This window comes from Heloderma suspectum, chromosome 6 (assembly GCF_057233095.1).
Source record: "Heloderma suspectum isolate Gila_16-S chromosome 6, 16-S_ref, whole genome shotgun sequence".
Lineage (NCBI taxonomy): Eukaryota > Metazoa > Chordata > Lepidosauria > Squamata > Helodermatidae > Heloderma > Heloderma suspectum.
The window spans coordinates 41,473,535-41,492,914 of record NC_139463.1 but is presented as its reverse complement, the minus strand read 5'-3'; the positions used below and the strand labels follow the sequence as shown (position 1 = coordinate 41,492,914).

The window sequence follows — 19,380 nt, the reverse complement described above, 5'->3', positions numbered from 1 at the left end:
CAGCCCCCCCCCCACGATTCACAGTCCCTCAGGCAAAGGAGCGGCGGGGGGGGAGGCCTCTCTTCTCCCCCCTCCCCCTGACCACGAAATCGATCGTTCCTCTTAGTTTTCTCAGCTGCCCCAAAGTTGCAGCAGCGTTTGATGGGCTGGAGGGGGATCTCGCTGCTTCCCTTCCTCCCCCATCTCCCTTAACGGAAGACGGCGGCGAGGGTGGCGCTTAACAGCAGGTTTCTCCCCCCCTTCCAAAGCTTCCCCGTCATCCCCCCGCCCCCCCCCCCGGTCCAAGGGAGTCGGGAAGCAGCGGAGCCCCTACCCCGGGGCGGGCGGGGAATCACACTACTCCGATTGCGCTCCGAGGAGATCCTTGGCTGGTACGCATGGAGAGAACGGGCGGCGGGGGGGCGGTCTCTCTTGCAAAAGTGGAAAGGAGCTAAACGAGGGCAGGGGGCGATGATCCAAAGCTGTCCTTGCCCGGGGAGGGGGCTGCCGTATACACGAGAGCTCGCCGCCCCCGGCTGGGACTCACCTGGTCGGTCGGCCTGCACGCTCAGCACCCCGAGGAGCAAGAGGAGAGCGCCGCTACGCGCGGCCCGGCGAGCCGTCCCCATCTCCGCGCCCGGATCGGGGCTCAGAGCAGCGGCGGCTCCGGTTATGGAGGCTGCGCGGCGCGGCCTCCCCCGTCCCGGGACCACCCCCGGGGGAGGAGCCGGCTCCTCCTCCCCGCCCGCCGGCGCCACGGACTGGGCTTGTGGGGCGGCGAGGCTGAGGGCGGACGAGGGCGCCGCGCGTAAAGCGGGCCCAGGCGCCTCCCTTGCGCAGCTGGGCAGGACGGAGAAGCCGGAGGAGCCCCGCGGGAGGGCGGGCGGCGACGGGCGCTGCAGGCAGGCAGAGCGCTCCTGGCCAGGCTCGGGTCACCTCGCCAAGGTCAGTTTGGCAAGCGGCGTGGGCGCATTTTGAGGTATGGAGGTGTGCGTCTCCCCCAGAAGAGGACCCACAGGACCGAGAGAGGGCTTTGGGGGACTTTGGAAAGACATGCGCTGGGTCACGGGGGGGTTCGGGATAATATCACCTCGACGTCCTAGAGCCGTCAGATGAAAATCGTTCCTTTGAAATGACTTCTGCTCAGGGGTGCTGAGTTTCCGGTTTGTGTTTTTTTTTAAAGAAATGTGTGTGTTTGTGTGTATCGATATAGATCTGAAGGCAAGTTAGATTTGGCCAAAGCTTAGACAGGCCGTTATTGGGTACTTCCAGATGAGGCTCTTGGCATGTGATCACGATCAGCTGGCCTCATACACAGAATTTTTACAGGGAGTCCAGATGTTCCATTTGTGTTTTTTAAAATATATATATATTTCATTGTGTTATACAGAATACAAAACTATACAGAATACAAAACTATACATCAGTTCCCTCCCTCCCATCCCTAGATCAGGTTACAAAATAAAGAGTCCCCCAGGATGCATATTTAACTTTAAAACTAAAATAATATGTAGTAATATCCAAGCCTGGAAAAATAGGATCATTTACAACAACCATAATGAACTTCCAACCTGACTGTGGAATGAGCTTCCCAGAGAGGCTTGCCTGGCTTTGTACTCTTTCCCACGCCAGGGGAAGATCTTTTTATTTTACCAGGTATTTTAGTCTTTTAGTTCTGTTGTGTTAAATCTGTCACTGTATTTTAAATCTTTGCATTGCAGCTAGGTTTTATCATGGTTTTTACTCTTATTTTATACTGTAGTTTTAAAAGTTTCAACTTTTATCATGTATCTTAGGTAGTATTTTATGGTTTTCATTGTTGTGAACTGCCCAGAGAACTTTGGCGATTGGGCGGTATAGAAATGTAATAAATAAATGTAATAAATAAAGATTTATACCTTGCTGGTATCACCAGCCATGTTCCAATACATTGGTTACCGTTTATTGAATACACTAAACAGCCACATTGAATCATATTTTCGTTGGCCTTTAATGACCTGTAATTTATATGACAATGTTTCCATTATTGCCGTCTCCACGCTACTGTATACAACTCATTCAAATGTGTAAATTTAAAGTCCTTCCAATGCAACACTATTACTTTTCTGGCAGCAAATAAAAGATGTGAAATTAGCTCCTTCTGCTTCAAATTCCGATTCACTTCAACAAATATATTCCATAGAGCCAATTCCAAGTCCATATATACTTCTACTTTTATAATCTGGGTGATCTCATTAAAAACTGCCGTCCAAAATGTTTACGTCTCAGCACATTCCCACCACACGTGCTGGTCACCCCCTCCAGCACATGGGGGAGGAACCAAACTTAATGTATGCCACTTTTCTAGGAGTCAAACACCAGCCATGTAGTAACTTCAAAGATGCTTTCCTAGTGTTGGCTGGTACAGATTTAAATGATGGTCTCACCCACATGTTGGCCCAAGCATCATTATCAGTTGAGATGGCTAGATTCTACTCCCGCTACCTCTTCAGACCATTACTCTTGCTGTCATCAGAGAACAAAAGTATCTTCTACATTGTGGACACCATCCCCCTAACACTACCTGTATCCATTACTTTCTCAAAACTAGTTAGGTGCCGAACAGCCTGGACTTTTACACCCTTGTTGGATAGGAAAGAATGCAGTTGGTGCCCCAGGAACCATGTACCTTCAGAGTTAGCTACTTGTTGTAAGCGAAGCGGGGATCTTATTTGGATAAAATGGTCCCTTCTGCAATTTCCCACCGCTTCTTCAATCTTTTTACAGGGAGTCCAGATGTTCCATTTGTAACCCTTCTGCAATTTTTCACTGCTGCTTCCATCTTTTTTCTTCCCCCCCCCCCCGCCCAATCCATTAAGGAGGGAATGACATTGGGGACTGTCCTGATGATCCCCTGCTTTTCAAGATTTATCACTACGTCACTCATAGAAAAGCAGGATGTAAATATATACTGAATAAATAAATCAGTGTAATGCCTTTCTGTCAATATATGGTACAGCTACAGGTGGGACACTGTGTACGGTTCTGGTCCCTTAATCTCAAAAAGGTTATTTTAGACCTGGAAAGGATGCAGAAAAGGATAACCCATATGATCAATGGTCTGGATACACATTCTCTCCAAGGAAGGGCTACTGTAACATTAAGGGCTTGGGGGCGGGGGGGTTGAATTTTTAAAATTCTGCATGATGTGGAGGAAATGATATTTCCCTACCCCCTTCTCCTATAATGCTATAATCCAAGGTCATCTAATTAACTTGATTGGCTGTAGATTCAGGATGGACAAAAGCAAGAACTTAAGAAGTGTCCTGCAATGTTGTCTACTTTCCCATCTCAGCCTGAAGGCTTATTAACATAGAACCACCTATGCATTCATTGCATACCTCTTCCAAATTCTTTTGTGTGAATAATTTTTCCTGTGCCTGTTTGGTCTCTTAATCTCGAGAACCTGAAATATTTATGCTCTTACCACTTAAGGATGAGATGTTTAGAACCAGGTCCCCCCCCTCCCCCTGCTCCTGTGGGCTTTTCCCCAGAGATTAGTTTCAAAGCTGCTCTGTGACCTTTTTTATGTTAAGCTCCAACAGTCTGGTTTGATTTCGGTTCAGAATAATCTGTCTATTTTGTACAGCCGTGGCTTGACCCAAAATGTTTCCCAGTGCCAACCTCTGCCTGTCTAGCTGGCCCTATGCATGCAACAAGTTGCATTTCTGAAAATGCTATCTTGGAGGTCTTGAATGTCAACATCTTAAGTAGCTATCTAAATTTGTCTTCCATGACTAGACAACTGTTTACTTATCTATGTTAATTAAAACAATACAGTGTCACTGATATCGATGTGCAGGGCTGCTGACAAGGGTAGGCATGGTTGGCCACTTGGTAATAGACCCACATCCCAGCAGGGGACCACTGCCAAGAAGCACCCTGTAGTTGCTCCTCCTCATCACCATTGCAACCTGACCAATTGAGCACCTATTATTGGAAATATTTGACTTCGACAAATTCCCCACAAACCCAAGAGTGTCATCGCGTAGGTAGCGTCCTCCCTTTTTAATTGCATCGCTGTTCCCTCTGATTGCAAAGGTGGCAGTGGATGATTGCTTCTTGCTTCCCTGGCCTGCAGCAATCTGAAAACACACACTTCGCTTAAGAACAACAAACACAAACTCCATTTAAGAACAGACATCTCTTTGCCCTGCAGCATGTTTACCACCGCATTTTAAAAATGGAATTTTGCTTTGTTAACAGTGGCTTACAATGTTGCTCTTTGTCTGTGACACCTGTGGTTGACCACTGTGGAGACAGGATGCAGTTATAGATGCATCTTTGGTCAGCTGGGTTTCTTCTTAAATGTTAAACAACATTTGAAGCTGTTGGAGCTGCCTCTGAAATTCCATCTTTTAAAGCAAGGGTTCAGAACGTCCTACCTGCTAACCTAATCTGACCCCCGGAGCCTCGTGGGGTTATTTCATTTATATTTCTATATCGCCCCATAGCCAAAGCTCTCTGGGCGGCTCACAATTTAAAAACAAAACCCCATACGCTTTTCCCTAAGATGAGAAAAGCCGCTGAGGAGGCCAGTTTTGAGTGAACAAATGCTAAGGAAGAAACAGTCAAGCAGCACTTTACACAAATACGTACACACACAGACACTGTGGAATGTGTTCCAAAGAGCATTTTAAGTGTGGTAGAGTGATTCACTTCAGTGTTAGTGAGGATTGTCTCTTTGGCTGGTTTGGTGGCACAATCCCCATTGAAAATCTTTCTTGCACCTAAGCCACATCAAACTGGATGGGGTCTTTCATGCACTTCCCATAGATCTTGATGGTCTTTATGTGGGAGAATTTCTTGGGGGCTTCTCGCTGCACTTGGAATTGTTGTGAGATTCAAAGATTCAATAACTCCAGACCAATTTGTAGTAGGTAGCATTTCAGAAGGGATCTGGAATCTATGTAGGCATCCCTACGCTCAGGGCACTGGGGCCGCAGTAGTTGCCTGAGGAGGCCAGCCCTCCCCCCACTCCACTTTTGTGAGGGTTCCAGTGCATGTTCATTACAACAGCACAATGAAATGGCTTCCTCTCTGCTAGCGGATACATGAGACAACCAAGAGAGCATGTAACAGCTGTAATTAGCACATAATAATTATCAAGTAATGTAAGCTAAGTTTGCTTTAAGCTGCACAGCCCCATCCTAGGTTCATTTCTTGGACATGCAAGACTGTAGCCAAGAGACTAGAACCCAGGAACTGACCTTTGTGGACATGACTGGAGCCAATCATTTGCCCTGTCTTGGAAGCTCCTGCAGGGCGGCAGCATATTATTTAAGGACAAAATGAAATATGGAAAAATCAAGATATTTATTTAGCCTCTTCATGCCTCCCTGCTTCATAGACATCTTATTGTACAAGCCAAAGGGCATGACAAAAAGCGGATCACATCAGAGATACATACATACATATATATACATATGAATGATAGTGTGGATCCTCAGCCCCACATTACTCCAACATACCAACAGAGTTTGCTCTGTTTTCTTGTCTGATAAGGCAAGCATCAGTACTCTGTGGTCAGTCAGAGGCAGGCAACGTCACCAGCGCACCCTCGGACACCTTTCTTGGCACCCACCGAAGGGCCTTATCCCTCCTGATTTTTTTTAAAATAAATATTCTTACTGGTAGCTGGGTTTGCTTCAAAGCAAAGTGGGGGCCTCTAGCCACTGCTGTCTTCATTTCTCATGAATTTCTTTGGGCCACACATGGAGCCCACAGACATTCTCTGGAAATCAAGATGGCGGATGGCTGCAGGCCGATGCTTTCCTCTGCAGTGCGTCCAGCCACCAAGAAAAAGAAGGGGGAAAGTGACTTCTGTCACTTTTGTCTGGTAAGCTGGGATGGGGGGTGAAAGAGAACCATGTGGGGCTAGGGAGAGCAGTGGAGAGGGGCTAGGAGGAGAAGCAGTAAGCCAATTGGGGGACTAGGGAAGCCAGCAGATGCTGAGGGAACCAGCTGGGAGCTACACTTGTCTACTGTATTGGGGCTCAGATGCCACCTTTGCCTTGTACTCCATCCCTTGAGCAGGGTATTTGTCCTTTGTGACCAGCCATGCCTCCCATGGCAGCCATTTTGTGGTGGTGGCCAGAACAATTTCTCAAATTGCCAGATGTAGCCACCAGCCCCAAAGTTTCCCTGCTTCTCTATAGGTAGCTGTTGCATCCAGGTGTGACAGCAAACAACAGATTATTTCTACATCTGAAGCAAACGCATAACATCCAAGGATACAAGCTATACGTTTAACTCCAATACCACTGAACAAGGGACACTTCAAGAGGTGAATGCTAGGCTGGTGAATGGGAAAACACCAGCCATCCAGGACTTGATCCTGGATGAGCATGCCAACTTGCCCTGTACCACAGACACCTGGTTGGATGAGACTAGGGGAGTAAATCTCACCCAGCTGTGCCCACCTAGATTCTGTGTTTCAGCCCATCCTGCAGTCTTCCAGTTTTGTGTGTGTGTATCTGAAGGTGTGTGTTCTGGACAGAATAGAGATTCTTTTATTATTTATTTATTTATTATTAAATTTATTAATCGCCCATCTGGCTGGTCCCCCAGCCACTCTGGGCGATGTACAACATACAATAAAACAGTTTAAAACAATAAAATTCTACAATAAAAACATTTTCTAAAATACACTAACCCACCCCAAATGCCTGCCTGAACAACCACGTTTTTAATGCACGACGGAAGCTCATTAAAGAGGGAGCATGACGGAGTTCCCTAGGGAGGGAGTTCCACAGAGTGGGGGCCACCACAGAAAAGGCCCTCTCCCTCGTCCCCACCAGTCTAGCTGTCCTGGCTGATGGGACAGAGAGAAGGCCATCCGAGGCTGATCTTGTTAAGCGGCCTGTCTGGTGCTGCTGGAGGCGCTCCTTAAGATAGGCTGGACCGGAACCATATAGGGTTGTAAAGGTTCTGTTGGTATACGGTCCGCCCCGCTGCATAACAGGCTCCCTTCCTGAGCTAGCCAGGGTAGTCTTGGTGTTGGTGTTTGACTCTCCTTGGCTTGTTGCACTGGCGGTTTTCAACATATATGGTGAGGCCACCTTATCAGGAATGGCTCAGGACTTTATGGCCTCCATGGTTACCATGGGTCTTTCCCAAGGGCACAGGATCCTGATGTCAAGATATGGAGATAGGATGGGTATCAGGGTTCCACTGTTGACCTGGACCCCCTGAGCAACTCCTTAAGGACCTCTTGCCTCCTTAAGAGTCCCACCTTCCTTCTTTCACCTTCCCCTTTCCAGTACCATGGGGTTTAGGCTGTAGATGTGGGGTGACTGACACCCATCACACTTGGGCTTTAACGACAACACTTTACTGGTAAATTTAAAACAAGCTAATTACAACTGCAAGTATTTACACAATAGAGCTGAGTGGTACATAAGGCCTTAAAAGAAAATTAAGTTGCAAAACGCAAGTTCCTTTACCCTAGCTGTACGTAGTCATCTCTAAGCTGCTTCTTCCTGCTCTCTCTTCAGGTTCTGGTCTCCCCAACTCTGCTCTTACGGGCTCTCTTTTCATACCCTCCTTCCTCAGAACCAAAAGTACTGTTTCAGACCTGAAGAAATGAAACTTAGCTGGGGAAATTAAACTAACACCTAGCCGGGGCAATCCTCCTCTCAGGGATACCCCCTCCCAACAAAAACTCCAGGCCTCTAGGCCTGACCTTTTTCTTTTCCTTTCCTGTCATCTCAGCTGACCTCGATTCTGCTGAAGCCCTGGTTGATCTGTGGAACGGAGAAATGGCCCAGGTGGTAGACAAGATCGCTCCTAAGCATTCTTTCCTACGGAGTGGAGCCAAATGAGCACCATGGTTTTCCTGTGTAAGCATGCATAGGATTGTGCCTTTAGCCTGTTATCTGCCACGACCGATGCTCATTTGTATCTCTATTGAGCTGACATTCCTGATATAAAGCAATACTCCCCTGCACCCTGGCTCCATCAGTCAGCACAGTTCCTTCCAGATACATGGGTCCCACATTTTTCAGGCCAGTCATGGTCCATGGACTAAGAGGTATGCTGGATCCAACCTGTTTAGTGCTTTGTAGGTCAATCAAAACAACCCTATAAAGGATGACTCAGTCTTCAAAGCCAGCCAGTATTAATTAGACGTCTGCATGTGATGGTTATAATTTTTATTACTATGGTTGTTGTTGTTACTGTTCTTATTTACTCTCAAACAACTGCTGTAAAGCACTGTGGTGTATTGAGAAATATATGCAAAAGATGTTGCTTGTGAGATAAGTTCCCTGAATGGTTTGGAATCTGAATGTAGGCACACTTGGGGAGCAGACAGAGCTAAGGACGGAGTGTGTGTGTGTGTGTGTGTGACTGAGTGAGAAAGAGAGAGAGAAACTAAATGTGAGAAAATGTATGATGCATAAACATGGGCTTTGTTTCAGCTGGGGCCAAAGACTAAGGGAGCAAATCCTGTCTAGACAGGCAGCCACCTCTGAACTCAGAAGCGACAGCCTATCCAAAGCAGGGCAGGAGAGCTCGGAGGGGATTGTTCCCTCCGTGTTTCTCCTGCCCTGCTTTTTCGGCTAGACAGCCAATTGCAGAGGACGGAGCAGGGAAGGAGGTTGCTGTACGACACATAGGATGTGTCGTGCAGGCAGGTACGATCTCCCCTCCCCAGAACTCCCCCAGCCATGCCCCTTTTCGGCCGCTTCGCACTCTTCTTGCGAGCGTGGAGGACGGGGCTGTTCCGCGCTGTCTCTGAGGCAGCGTGAAATTGGGGGAAGGTCGGTTCTCCGGGAACTGACCTTGGAGCACGGGCTCCGAGGTCGGTTCCCGGAAAACAGTATAGCCTATGGCCATCTGGCCGCTGTCTAGCGGCCATAGGATTGCTCCCTCCAAGACTGAGCCCAACATTTTTGGAAATATTTCTCCTGCTGGCTATTTTGGAAGAGAACTGAAAGTCATGAAAGGCCAACTCTGGCCTGCTTGCATTGGCTGCCTATATGTTTCCGAGCCCGATTTAAGGTGCTGGTCTTGACTTATAAAGCCTTACACAGCTCGAGACCACAGTACCTGATGAAGTGCCTCTCCCAGCATGAACATATCTGTATACTACGCTCAACATCTAAGGTCCCCCTGCAGCTGCTTACTCCGACAGAGGATCGGAAGGCAGCAACGAGAGGGCCTTTTTGGTGGTGGCCCCCCAATTATGGCATGATCTCCCTGATGAGGCCCACCTAGCACCAACTGTTGCTATCGTTTTGGCACCAGGTCAAAACTTTTCTCTTTTCCCAGGCATTTGGCAGCACGTGACGAGTTCAAATTGATACTGGATTTGTTTTATGATTTGGCTGATTACTCAAATTTATTTTTAGATCTATGTTGTCTCTGTGTATATTGTCTTTTTGTGTGTGTTTTTGTTTTTAAATTGTATATATTGTGTTTTTAATGTTTTTAACCTTTGTAAACTGCCCAGAGAGCTTCAGCTATGGGGCAGTACAGAAATGTTGATGATGATGTTGATGATGTATCATTTCTTTCTGGCCACTTATAGCCTGGTCTATCAGCTAAAAACAATATGCAAAATAAAACAGTGGTGCTGTGGTATAGCAGAATTGTGCAACTACGCTAGCATTTCATTCTGTCATTCCCCCAGATACCGGACTTCCCCTGATCAAAACCGCCCCGCAAAAATGCTTGGACAGCATGGGAACCCTGAAGGATGACAACGTTGTCTAAAGTACCCATAAACTACCATGAGCAAGGAATCATGAGCTCACAAGAAATGCCTCATGGAGAAAAGCTCTCAGTCTCTCTTGAGGATCATATTTCACCACAATAGGTACAGATACAGGAAAATAAGTTTCCATAATCTTCTCAAGTCTACAATTTAGTCTCAGTTTTGTCCTCATGGCAATGAGGCTCCAGCCTGGGTCAAGGCCCTTTATATCTCCGAGACCTGGGGACGTGTGTCCCCAACCCCCACCCCACCTATGCTAGGGCTCTGATTGGCCACAGGTGTTGGAACAACACAAGGCACAATTTGGGATGGACAGGCACCCCCCATCCAGGTCCTCCGGGTGCCTGCCCAGCCCCTGCCCCCCTTTGCTAAGTACTGCCATTTTGACATTGTCGCCAGTATTCTTCAAGAGGATCATCCAGAAACATTTTGGAGGTTATAATAATCTAGGCCGCTTATAAAATGTTTTAATGAGCTTTGTTTTTATCTAATCACATCTATCTACCCAGGTTCCAGAACCCCTCCCATGGCCAAAAAGTACAAACAACTGGATGGTTTAATTAACTTTGTTTTTATCTAATCACATCTATCTACCCAGGTTCCAGAACCCCTCCCATGGCCAAAAAGTGCAAACATCTGGATTGTTTAATTAACTTTGTACCCAGGTTCCAGAACCCCTCCCATGGTTAAAAAGTGCAAACATCTGGATTGTGCGCCCAATTATGAACCATGATCACCCCAGTTAAATTTTCATTTAATTTCATTTAATACTTTATTTATTTATTTATTTATTTATTTATTTATTTATTGCATTTATATCCTGCCTTTTTTCATTTCTTCACCACCCAATAGCCAAAAGCCCTCTGGGCGGTTTATAAAGATTAAAAACCTTAAAAAAACGATATTGTACATAATATAACAATCGTTTAGATACAAAAATATAAACAAACAACACATGCTGAACATCTTCCAAGGGATCTCCTTTCTTTCCCCAGATCCCCAGATGGAGGGTGCACATCATCCAGATACGCACACTTTGTCTCATGCCACAGTGGAACACAAGTCCCTGGAACACAAGAGGAACTGAAGGCAATCAGGTGGGTCCCTCTTTATAAGCATTTTTGTAAGATTTATACAGAAAGTATACTGCATAGAAGAGTTCAAAATGGTCTGTTACCTGGTAAATGCCATGGCTCGCATAATGGATAAGGAGTGTTAAATGTAGCATGGCTGTCCTAGCTGTAAGTAAATAAATAAAATAATAACTGTAAAGAGCAACACAAATGATACAGGGGCAATATACTGTTGTTGAAAGTGTTTTAATGCTGTGTTTTAATGTTGTGTTTTTAATATTGTATTTTAATATTCTGAACCGCTGAGAGATTTTATTATATTCAGCAGTATATTAATGTCACAAATAAATAAATAAATAAATAAATAAATACAATTTTAGCAATCAACAATCCCAGGACCCGATTAAAAAGCTGTGGTACCAAGAATCTCAGTTAAAATTAGGAATCTAGTGTGGACATGGGACAAACCACAAACGCAGGAAAAGAAACCAAATGCACAGTTACAAGATGGGGGATATTTGGCTCAACAACACTACAAGCGAGAAGGATCTTAGAATTGTTGTCGATCACAAGCTGAATATGAGCCAACAATGTGATGTGGCTGCAAAAAAAGCAAATGCTATTTGGGGCTGCATTAATAGAAGTATAGCTTCCAAATCCCGTGAAGTACTAGTTCCCCTCTACTCAGCGCTAGTTAGGCCTTATCTTGAATACTGTGTCCAGTTCTGGGCACCACACTTTAAGAAGGATGCAGACAAACTGGAGAGAGTTCAGAGGAGGGCAACGAAGATAATCAGGGGACTGGAAACAAAGCCGTATGAAGAGAGACTGAAAGAACTGGGCATGTTTTGCCTTGAGAAGAGAAGACTGAAGGGAGATAGGATAACACTCTTCAAGTACCTGAAAGGCTGTCACAGAGAGGAAGGCCAGGATCTCTTCTCGATCATCCCAGAGTGCAGGACACAGAATCCTCCTGGACCACCTGCAGGGTTGGGCATTGGAGGCACTGTATTGTGATGGTTCCCGTCCTTCCTCTCCGGCAGGTACCAGAGGGTAGCACTGGGAGAGGAGGTTTCGGACCCATGGCCACTCATTTGTGGGGTGCTACAGGGTTCCATCCTCTCCCCGATGCTATTTAACATCTATGTGAAGCCGCTGGGGGCTATCATCAGGAGGTTTGGGGTGCAGTGTCATCAATATGCGGATGACACGCAGCTCTACCTCTCGTTCAAATCTTCACCAAGGTTGGCCGTAGAATCCCTGTCCAAATGTCTGGAGATGGTGAGCGGCTGGATGGGGAGGAATAAGCTGAAGCTGAACCCTGACAAGACCGAGATACTTTTGGTGGGAGACAAGAGGAGGCTGGGGGATGTTGACCTGGTGTTGAATGGGGTACTGTCAGGAGCGCCTTGGCGGCCTCTGTCAGTAGATTCCAATAGCCAACTCAAGACACAGACGAAAGGATTTCTTTTCAAAGCTTTAATCCTTTTACAACTTAATGACTCTTTCAGATGCTAATCACCAGCAACTAAAGCAAGGAACAGCAGAGTGGCCTAAGCTTCACGTAGGCAGTTGATCCCCGTTTGAAAGAGAGTCACTTGAAGCCCCAGAACTTATAGGCTAGGGAGAGACCCTCCCTCTTTCCCTTGGGTCCATGGGAGGCGGCTGTTGCTTGCACGCCAAACAGGTGCTACACCTCCTTTCCGCGCCCCCCATCGCTCATCGCTCTTTGCGTCTGCGTCAAGCATCTAAGAAGCCCCCCTCCCGCACTCCCTCACTACCAGGGCCACTATCTATCTCAGGAATGCCGGCAGGAGGAATCTCTGCCAGGTGCTGAGCCTGTGAGGGATGAGCTGGCTCCTCTCCGATGGATTGCTGTTCCTCCTCAGAATCAGAACTGCTCTGGGGCTCTCTGGGCTCACCACCCTGACAGGTACGGCTACCCTTGAAAGACCAGGTCCACAGCCTGGGGGTCATTTTAGACTCCCAGCTGTCCATGGAGGCTCAGGTGTCAGCTGTGAGCTGGACAGTGCTGTATCAACTCCATCTGGTCATGCCCTGGTCTCCTCTCGTTTAGACTACTGTAACGCGCTCTACGTGGGGTTACCCTTGAAGATGGTTCAGAAGCTGCAGCTGGTACAGAACGCGGCGGCTCACCTGATTACAGGCAGCCGCCAGCGAAATCACATCACTCCAGTGCTGAAGGAGTTGCACTGGTTACCAGTTGTTTTCAGGGCCAAATTCAAGGTGTTAGTTTTGACCTTTAAAACCCTATATGGTTCTGGCCCAGCCTATCTTAAGGAGCGCCTCCAGCAACATCAGACAGGCCGCTTAACAAGATCAGCCTCGGATGGCCTTCTCTCTGTCCCATCAGCCAGGACAGCTAGACTGGTGGGGACGAGGGTGAGGGCCTTTTCTGTGGTGGCCCCCACTCTGTGGAACTCCCTCCCTAGGGAACTCCGCCATGCCCCCTCTTTAATGAGCTTCCGCCATGCATTAAAAACGTGGTTGTTCAGGCAGGCAATTGGGGTGGGTTAGGGTATTTTAGAAAATGTTTTTATTGTAGAATTTTATTGTTTAAACTGTTTTATTATATGCTTGTACATTGCCCAGAGTGGCTGGGTGACCAGCTAGATGGGCGATTAATAAATTTAATTAATAAATAAATATTGGGCTCAGGTGACAGGAAGCCAGATTCTGGCTGAACATCAGGAAAAGCCTCCTGACTGTTAGAGCAATACGACAATGGAACCCATTGCCTAGGGAGATGGTGGGCTCTCCCACACTGTAGGCATTCAAGACAAGGCTGGACAGCCACCTGCCAGGGATGCTTTGACTTGGATTCCTGCGTTGAGCCAGGGGTTGGACTCGATGGTCTTATAGGCCCCTTCCAACCCTATGATTCTATGATTCTTCAAGCCTACCTGATTTAAAAACAACTTAGGACTAGAGCTCATAGAGTGCCTTCAATTTGATATCAGTTAGGATGTTAGTTTAATTACAGAGTGATCCTACCTTGCATTATGCCCACTGGGCAAGATAGGAGTACTCCTAAATCCCCTTATGCAAATCGAGCATAACACTACAATTTTGCTGTCTCAGCCTATTCCAGTAGTGAGTGGGGCCAAACGTAACAGGACCAAAATACCAAAAAAGCAGCATTTCTTCTTTATGGTCTCTGTGCATCACACATATGGGCTCTGCACCTGTGCGGAGCCCCAATTCTGGAACATTCTATAGCTGAGGAATTTTTGGCAGGAACCCTCCCCAACCGTCCCACTGCACATGTCCCCAGCGGGTTCCTGCCCGTTCCCTCAGTTCTTCTTTGACCGCCATTGTGTGTGCCTTGTTGGGAACACTGTCTTGATAGACTGTGTTTTTTTCAAACAAATTGCTGAGGCTTACTTTTCTTTTTATTCCTTCTGTTCTTTCTCCTGTCATTTTTTCCTGCTTTATCATTGTTTTGATTTATTTCATTTAGCGATCTCTTTGTAATCGTGGGTTGCCCTTGAGGCCCTTTCATAAATGTGTGAGGTGAGGGAGTAAGCTCCCTCGGGCAGACAGACATTCTCTGTGCTTATTGTGCTTGGGAGAAGGGCACATGGTAGAAACTTGCCCACACTGCCAGTCTTTCTCCAAACAAGCATGGCGTAATTGAGCAGACAGACTCCAGGCAGAACTTTGGAAGAGAGCCTTACAAGCTGTGAGCTCGCCAAAAACCAAAATGCCCCAGACTCAACACCCAGGTCCACCTGATAAATGTTCCCCCACAACTGATTATGGTTCCCCACCTTGATCTTCGCATGAAGCACGTACTGATCCACCAACTGATCCTTTACAGTGGCTAAGAAAGCCAGGACACCAAAATCATCTTCGGAAGTACAGAAAAAGAGAAAACATGACTCCCAGGGGACAAAAGACAAAAGAGAAATCTTTGCTGTCTCTACTGGCTCCTCTACCTTTCCAAAACCCGCCCATTTCAGTCGCCTCGACACCGTCAGTATCAACGCTACAGGAGATTCAAGAGCGGATCCCACTACTATCGACACTGGAGGGTGAAATTAGAGATTTATTTATTTATTTATTAAATTTATTAATTGCCCATCTGGCTGGTCACCCAGCTACTCTGGGCAATGTACAACAATAAAACAGTTAAAACAATAAAATTCTACATTAGAATGTAGATTTCACTCCCACTCGATACCATCCAGGACTGGATGATGATTTCAGATGCTGTCTGATGAATACCCAATCCCAAGAGGACTCACGATACCGAGACAGTTCTCTGGATTCAGTCCTCTTGGATCCATATGGGAGAGACTGAAGGGAGATGCACTGTTACCCCCACCTTGTCGGGAGTGGTCTTGGTCCCCAGTGTTTGACTGGAATAGACACTCATGCTGGTCTCCCCGTCCAAGACAATACTTACTGGGATGAGTGGAGAGATAGACAGGAGAGAGAGTCCTACTATAATCGTATGCCCTACCTTGGAGCAGTCTCACCATGGGATCAACAGGCTCTGTTGGCTTGTCTTTCCAAGCCTCCAGATAGCAGCATATTTGTCCCACCATCAGTACCAGCTACCTGGCAAACACTAGATTTGCCCCAGAATTCAGTAGTTCCACCTGCGCAAGTGAACAGGGCACCTTCACCAAACCCTCCCACTGCCATTTCTATGCAGACTAGCTTTCAGAGACAAAGACGTTCCTCTTCGCCTCAGTCAGAAAGAGAGGATTATCATTCTGACACTACTTCCCTCTCTTCTGTAGTACCAGCCATCTCATCTCCAGATGTGGCAGTAGGATCCAAGTAGGGTGCAGCACCATCTGAAGATAAGGGACATTTTTCAGATCAAATCCTCAGGATGGCACAGTCCCTCAGCCTAGACACTCAACAGCCAACACAAAACATTAAAGATCCTGTATTTGATGCCGTTTATGCAGAGACTTCCACACCGGTCGTTATTCCATTCCTACCTACCTTGTAAAAGTGGTACAGCAGTCTTGGAAAACATTGTCTTCAATGGCCCCCACCTCAAGGAGATTAGAAAGTATGTACAAAGTGCAAAATATGAACTTGAGCACTCTCCGGGAGAGAGCGGAGGACAGGAAGGCCTGGCGTGCTATGGTCCATGGGGTCACAAAGAGTTGGACACGACTGAACGACTGAACAACAACAACAACAAAGTGCAAGAAAGGGATGCTAGCTTTCTTTTCTCTCATCCAAGACCTAATTCTGTAATGCTGTTGTTTAGCAGCTCAGAACTGCTGGGCCGGGGGGGGGGGGGAGGATTTGAAGAGGAGCATCCAATGTTAGTTCTAAGCAGAGTAGACCCATTGAAATGAATGGGACTAACTTTAGTCCCATTCATTTTAAGGGTCTGGCCTACAATAAACTAACATTGGATACTGCTCAAATTTTGTGTGACAGGTTACAGATCAAGTTTCATGGCAAAATCCAATTGGCTCAATAGAGGTCTGAAAATATTTCAGTCTTATTAGTAATACTTCACATTTGTATCACACATCTGAGTGCACAAAGCCTATTGTGTAAATTATCACAGCAGTCCATACAACCCTGCAAGGTAGGCTACCTTTTTATCCCCATAAAGCAGATGTGAGGAAGGGAGGCTTGTCAAAGATGAGCGATTCAAATCACTGCAGCGCAATTTGAATTTGGGACTTTTCCGTTCACCCATTCTCATGTCTTCACAGGCGGGATTCGGTCTTCTTTCCATAATGAGAGCTGGATGTATACTTACAAAATATGTGCACCCTTCTTAGGCACATCCTTTTAATTGTGAAATCTTACTGTATTTTGAAACAAGCTTAACAAAATAAAGGCAACAAAAAGGAGAAGAAGGTGCATAATAATAAATAACAATCACTGAAGAAACGAAGGAATTCACTAATTATAAATCTAAGTAGGAGATCAATTTCCCATGAAAGTAAAAATGCAAGTTTTACAACATATGAAAGGAGCATGTGCAGGTGTATGCCATTTTGTGTGCTTGTGCATCGTAACCAGAAAAAATATAGGCAACTGTATTTTGTTGGAACTTTATCAAAACTTTGAAGTGCCTCAGTATAGGAAATGAATGGAAACCATGGTGTCATAATCGCATTCTTCACATGAGGATTCCTCGTTCACTGCACTTGCTGAGTAAGTTTATACATACTCATAGTCTCCCAAATCATATTAATCTACTGCTCTTTAGTTGGTTGCTTTGGAGACTTCCAGTTCTAAGCTATACATAACTTTGCAGCTGTATACAATTGCCTAAGAAATTACCTACAATTGCCTTATTTGCAAAGAATGATGGAAGCATTCTGGAAGAACCAGATTAATTTAATGGAGATGAAGCACAGAGGCCTATCTAAGGGTACGTATAATTAATGCAGTTACATCTGGAAGATTAAGGGAACGATAACAGAACAAATGATTGCGGCTAATTAAGAGGGCTATATTGCAGAAGCTACACACTCAGTGGCACTATTCACGAGGATGGTCTTTCAGGATGTTTGTTGTTTTTTCGTTCAGTCGCTTCCAACTTCATGACTTCATGGACCAGCCCACGCCAGAGCTTCCTGTCGGCCGTCGCCACCCCCAGCTCCCCCTTTCAGGATGTACAGCCAAGTATATGTCATGTGGTTCCTGACCCAATATAGGAGCAGTGGTGCAGCTAGAACTAGACCCTGAGGCAAACCTTACATTCTTATCGGAACATTATTATAGTTCAAAAGCATGCTGATTCGAAGATCACTATTTTTCTGGAAATGGTTTTTGATCTGCAACTTTGTATGTTCACGTTACAAGATTACTATAAAGTGGTGTATTTCATATTTAGAGGTTGCATGTGAATATTGAATTATATTTCTATAGAAGTTTTCAGATTCTTGTGGTTTTCCACTCATTTGTATTTTCCTATTGGTGAGAAGACACGGGGCAGGCGAAGCCAACACTCCCCCAGTCCTCTTGTTATCTCCAAGCTGTAGTTGGAGATAACAAGGGAATTCTCCTGTGCGCTGCTCATACACCATTTGTTATGCATTGGAGATAAGAAAGGGATTCCTCTCCCCATCTCCTCACCAAGCCTCCAATATTCTCCAGGCCAGAGGGGTGGAGATGGAGGAGGAGGACAGAGAGCGGCTTTGGGTTCATGGAGGGAGTCCCAGCCTCTACATGCTGGATGGGCAACTTTCACAGGGCCAAGAATTTTCCCTCCCCTGCAGGAAATGGAAGAATGTCAAAACCCAAAGTGAGTGTCACATGCCTTCTTCTTCTCCCTTCACAATCAACACACTCCAGGAAACAAGGCTTCAGGCCAACACCACTTTATTAGTAAACAACTAGCTTCTTTACAAATGCAGATTCTAGGAAACTCTCAGACTGCATGGAACCAGCTAATCTGCACGTCTAGGAATATCAGTAAAGGATACGAAGCAGAAGTTAGAGAAGTTGCCAGCAGTGTGGGCATGAACTTCACTGCCAGACTTGCTCAGCAGGGATGTCCCTCCCTTAGGGTGGCTCCCTCCTACATTGGCTTCCAGGAGTGGCCAACCTGGCAGAGCATATGACCCCTGCCCCTAACTTTTCCCGCTTCGCTCTGCGACGGACCCTAGCATCTCTCAAGTCATGCCCCTCTCCCTCCTCCTCCTCTCCCTCTGAAACTTGAGTTCTCATGGTGGAGGAATGGGGGAGCCGTTCAGGCTGGGCCTTCTGTGTGTCAAGGTCTTGGGAAGAAAGTCTTGGGCTCACTAGGGAGGGTGCCTCCCTCTGTTCTTGCTGTTCCCATTCTGATTCTGAATCTGCACTGCCAGACATCTCCACACACTCAGACTCATTCCTGACAGTGAGTTAACTCCCTCCAGTGTCAAACTGCGGGTGTCATTAATGATGTCAGAGCAGGAGATGGACAGATCTGAGCAATAGGATACTTGTCAGGATCCCCAATCCCTCAGGCTCACACTCTGACAAACTGGAACAGAACACCCAAATCAGTGAGATTCTTTATTGCAGGGAATCCCACAGCAAAAGCTTAATGGTTACACACTTCAGAAAGCATATAGCAGATGGTCAGTAGCTATAGGCTCTATGTAATTCCAGAACAGTCAAGAGCTAAAACTAGAACTGTAACAGAGATCTACACAACAGGTTTCCCCACTGAAATCTCTGTTCCTCAAAACACCGGGAAAGGGGTTTGAATGATTCCTGACATAGGCTGTTCCAGGCAATCAAAGACAAGGAAGAGTAACCTGAATAATTCCTGGGGTCAAGCTTCCCAGGCAATCAAAAATAAGAGTTCTAGAATTACCCGAACATATCCATAGAGAGAGAGACTTCGTCCAACCTCGAATCTTCGTTGGGATGTCTGCACTACATGGCAAGGCTTACTAAGTCCAAGTGTACGTCCACGCGAGGAGAGGGTTCCACACCATCACTTTCACCTTGGTAATGCCAATCTGCATGAGTCCAGGCAGAGAAAAGTCCAAGAGTCAAGATCAATCCTGCCTGCTGGGACTCTGGGCTGACAACAAGGAAGACACACAGTCCACAGGAAAACAAGAGTTC

General features: G+C 46.3%; 1 protein-coding gene and 1 long non-coding RNA gene across 3 annotated transcripts in view; one reads left to right on the top strand and one right to left on the bottom strand.

Moving 5' to 3' along the window:
* Positions 1 to 815, bottom strand: part of ADAM9 (ADAM metallopeptidase domain 9) — a 91,831-nt gene extending 91,016 nt beyond the window's left edge. Inside the window, exon 1 of the mRNA XM_084804059.1 lies at positions 527 to 815. Within this exon, the coding sequence (XP_084660185.1) occupies positions 527 to 608 (82 nt within the window). The 5' untranslated portion in view covers positions 609 to 815. The remainder of the gene's footprint in view (positions 1 to 526) is intronic.
* On the top strand, positions 733 to 17,699 carry LOC146340690 (uncharacterized). Of its 2 annotated transcripts, XR_014783744.1 has the most exons (5): positions 733 to 924; positions 9,653 to 9,838; positions 10,732 to 10,833; positions 14,651 to 14,864; positions 15,579 to 17,699. It is a non-coding gene; the product is annotated as an uncharacterized LOC146340690 (long non-coding RNA). The 2 variants fall into 2 exon arrangements; XR_014783743.1 differs by lacking the exon at positions 14,651 to 14,864.
* The last annotated feature ends 1,681 nt before the right edge of the window (positions 17,700 to 19,380 follow it).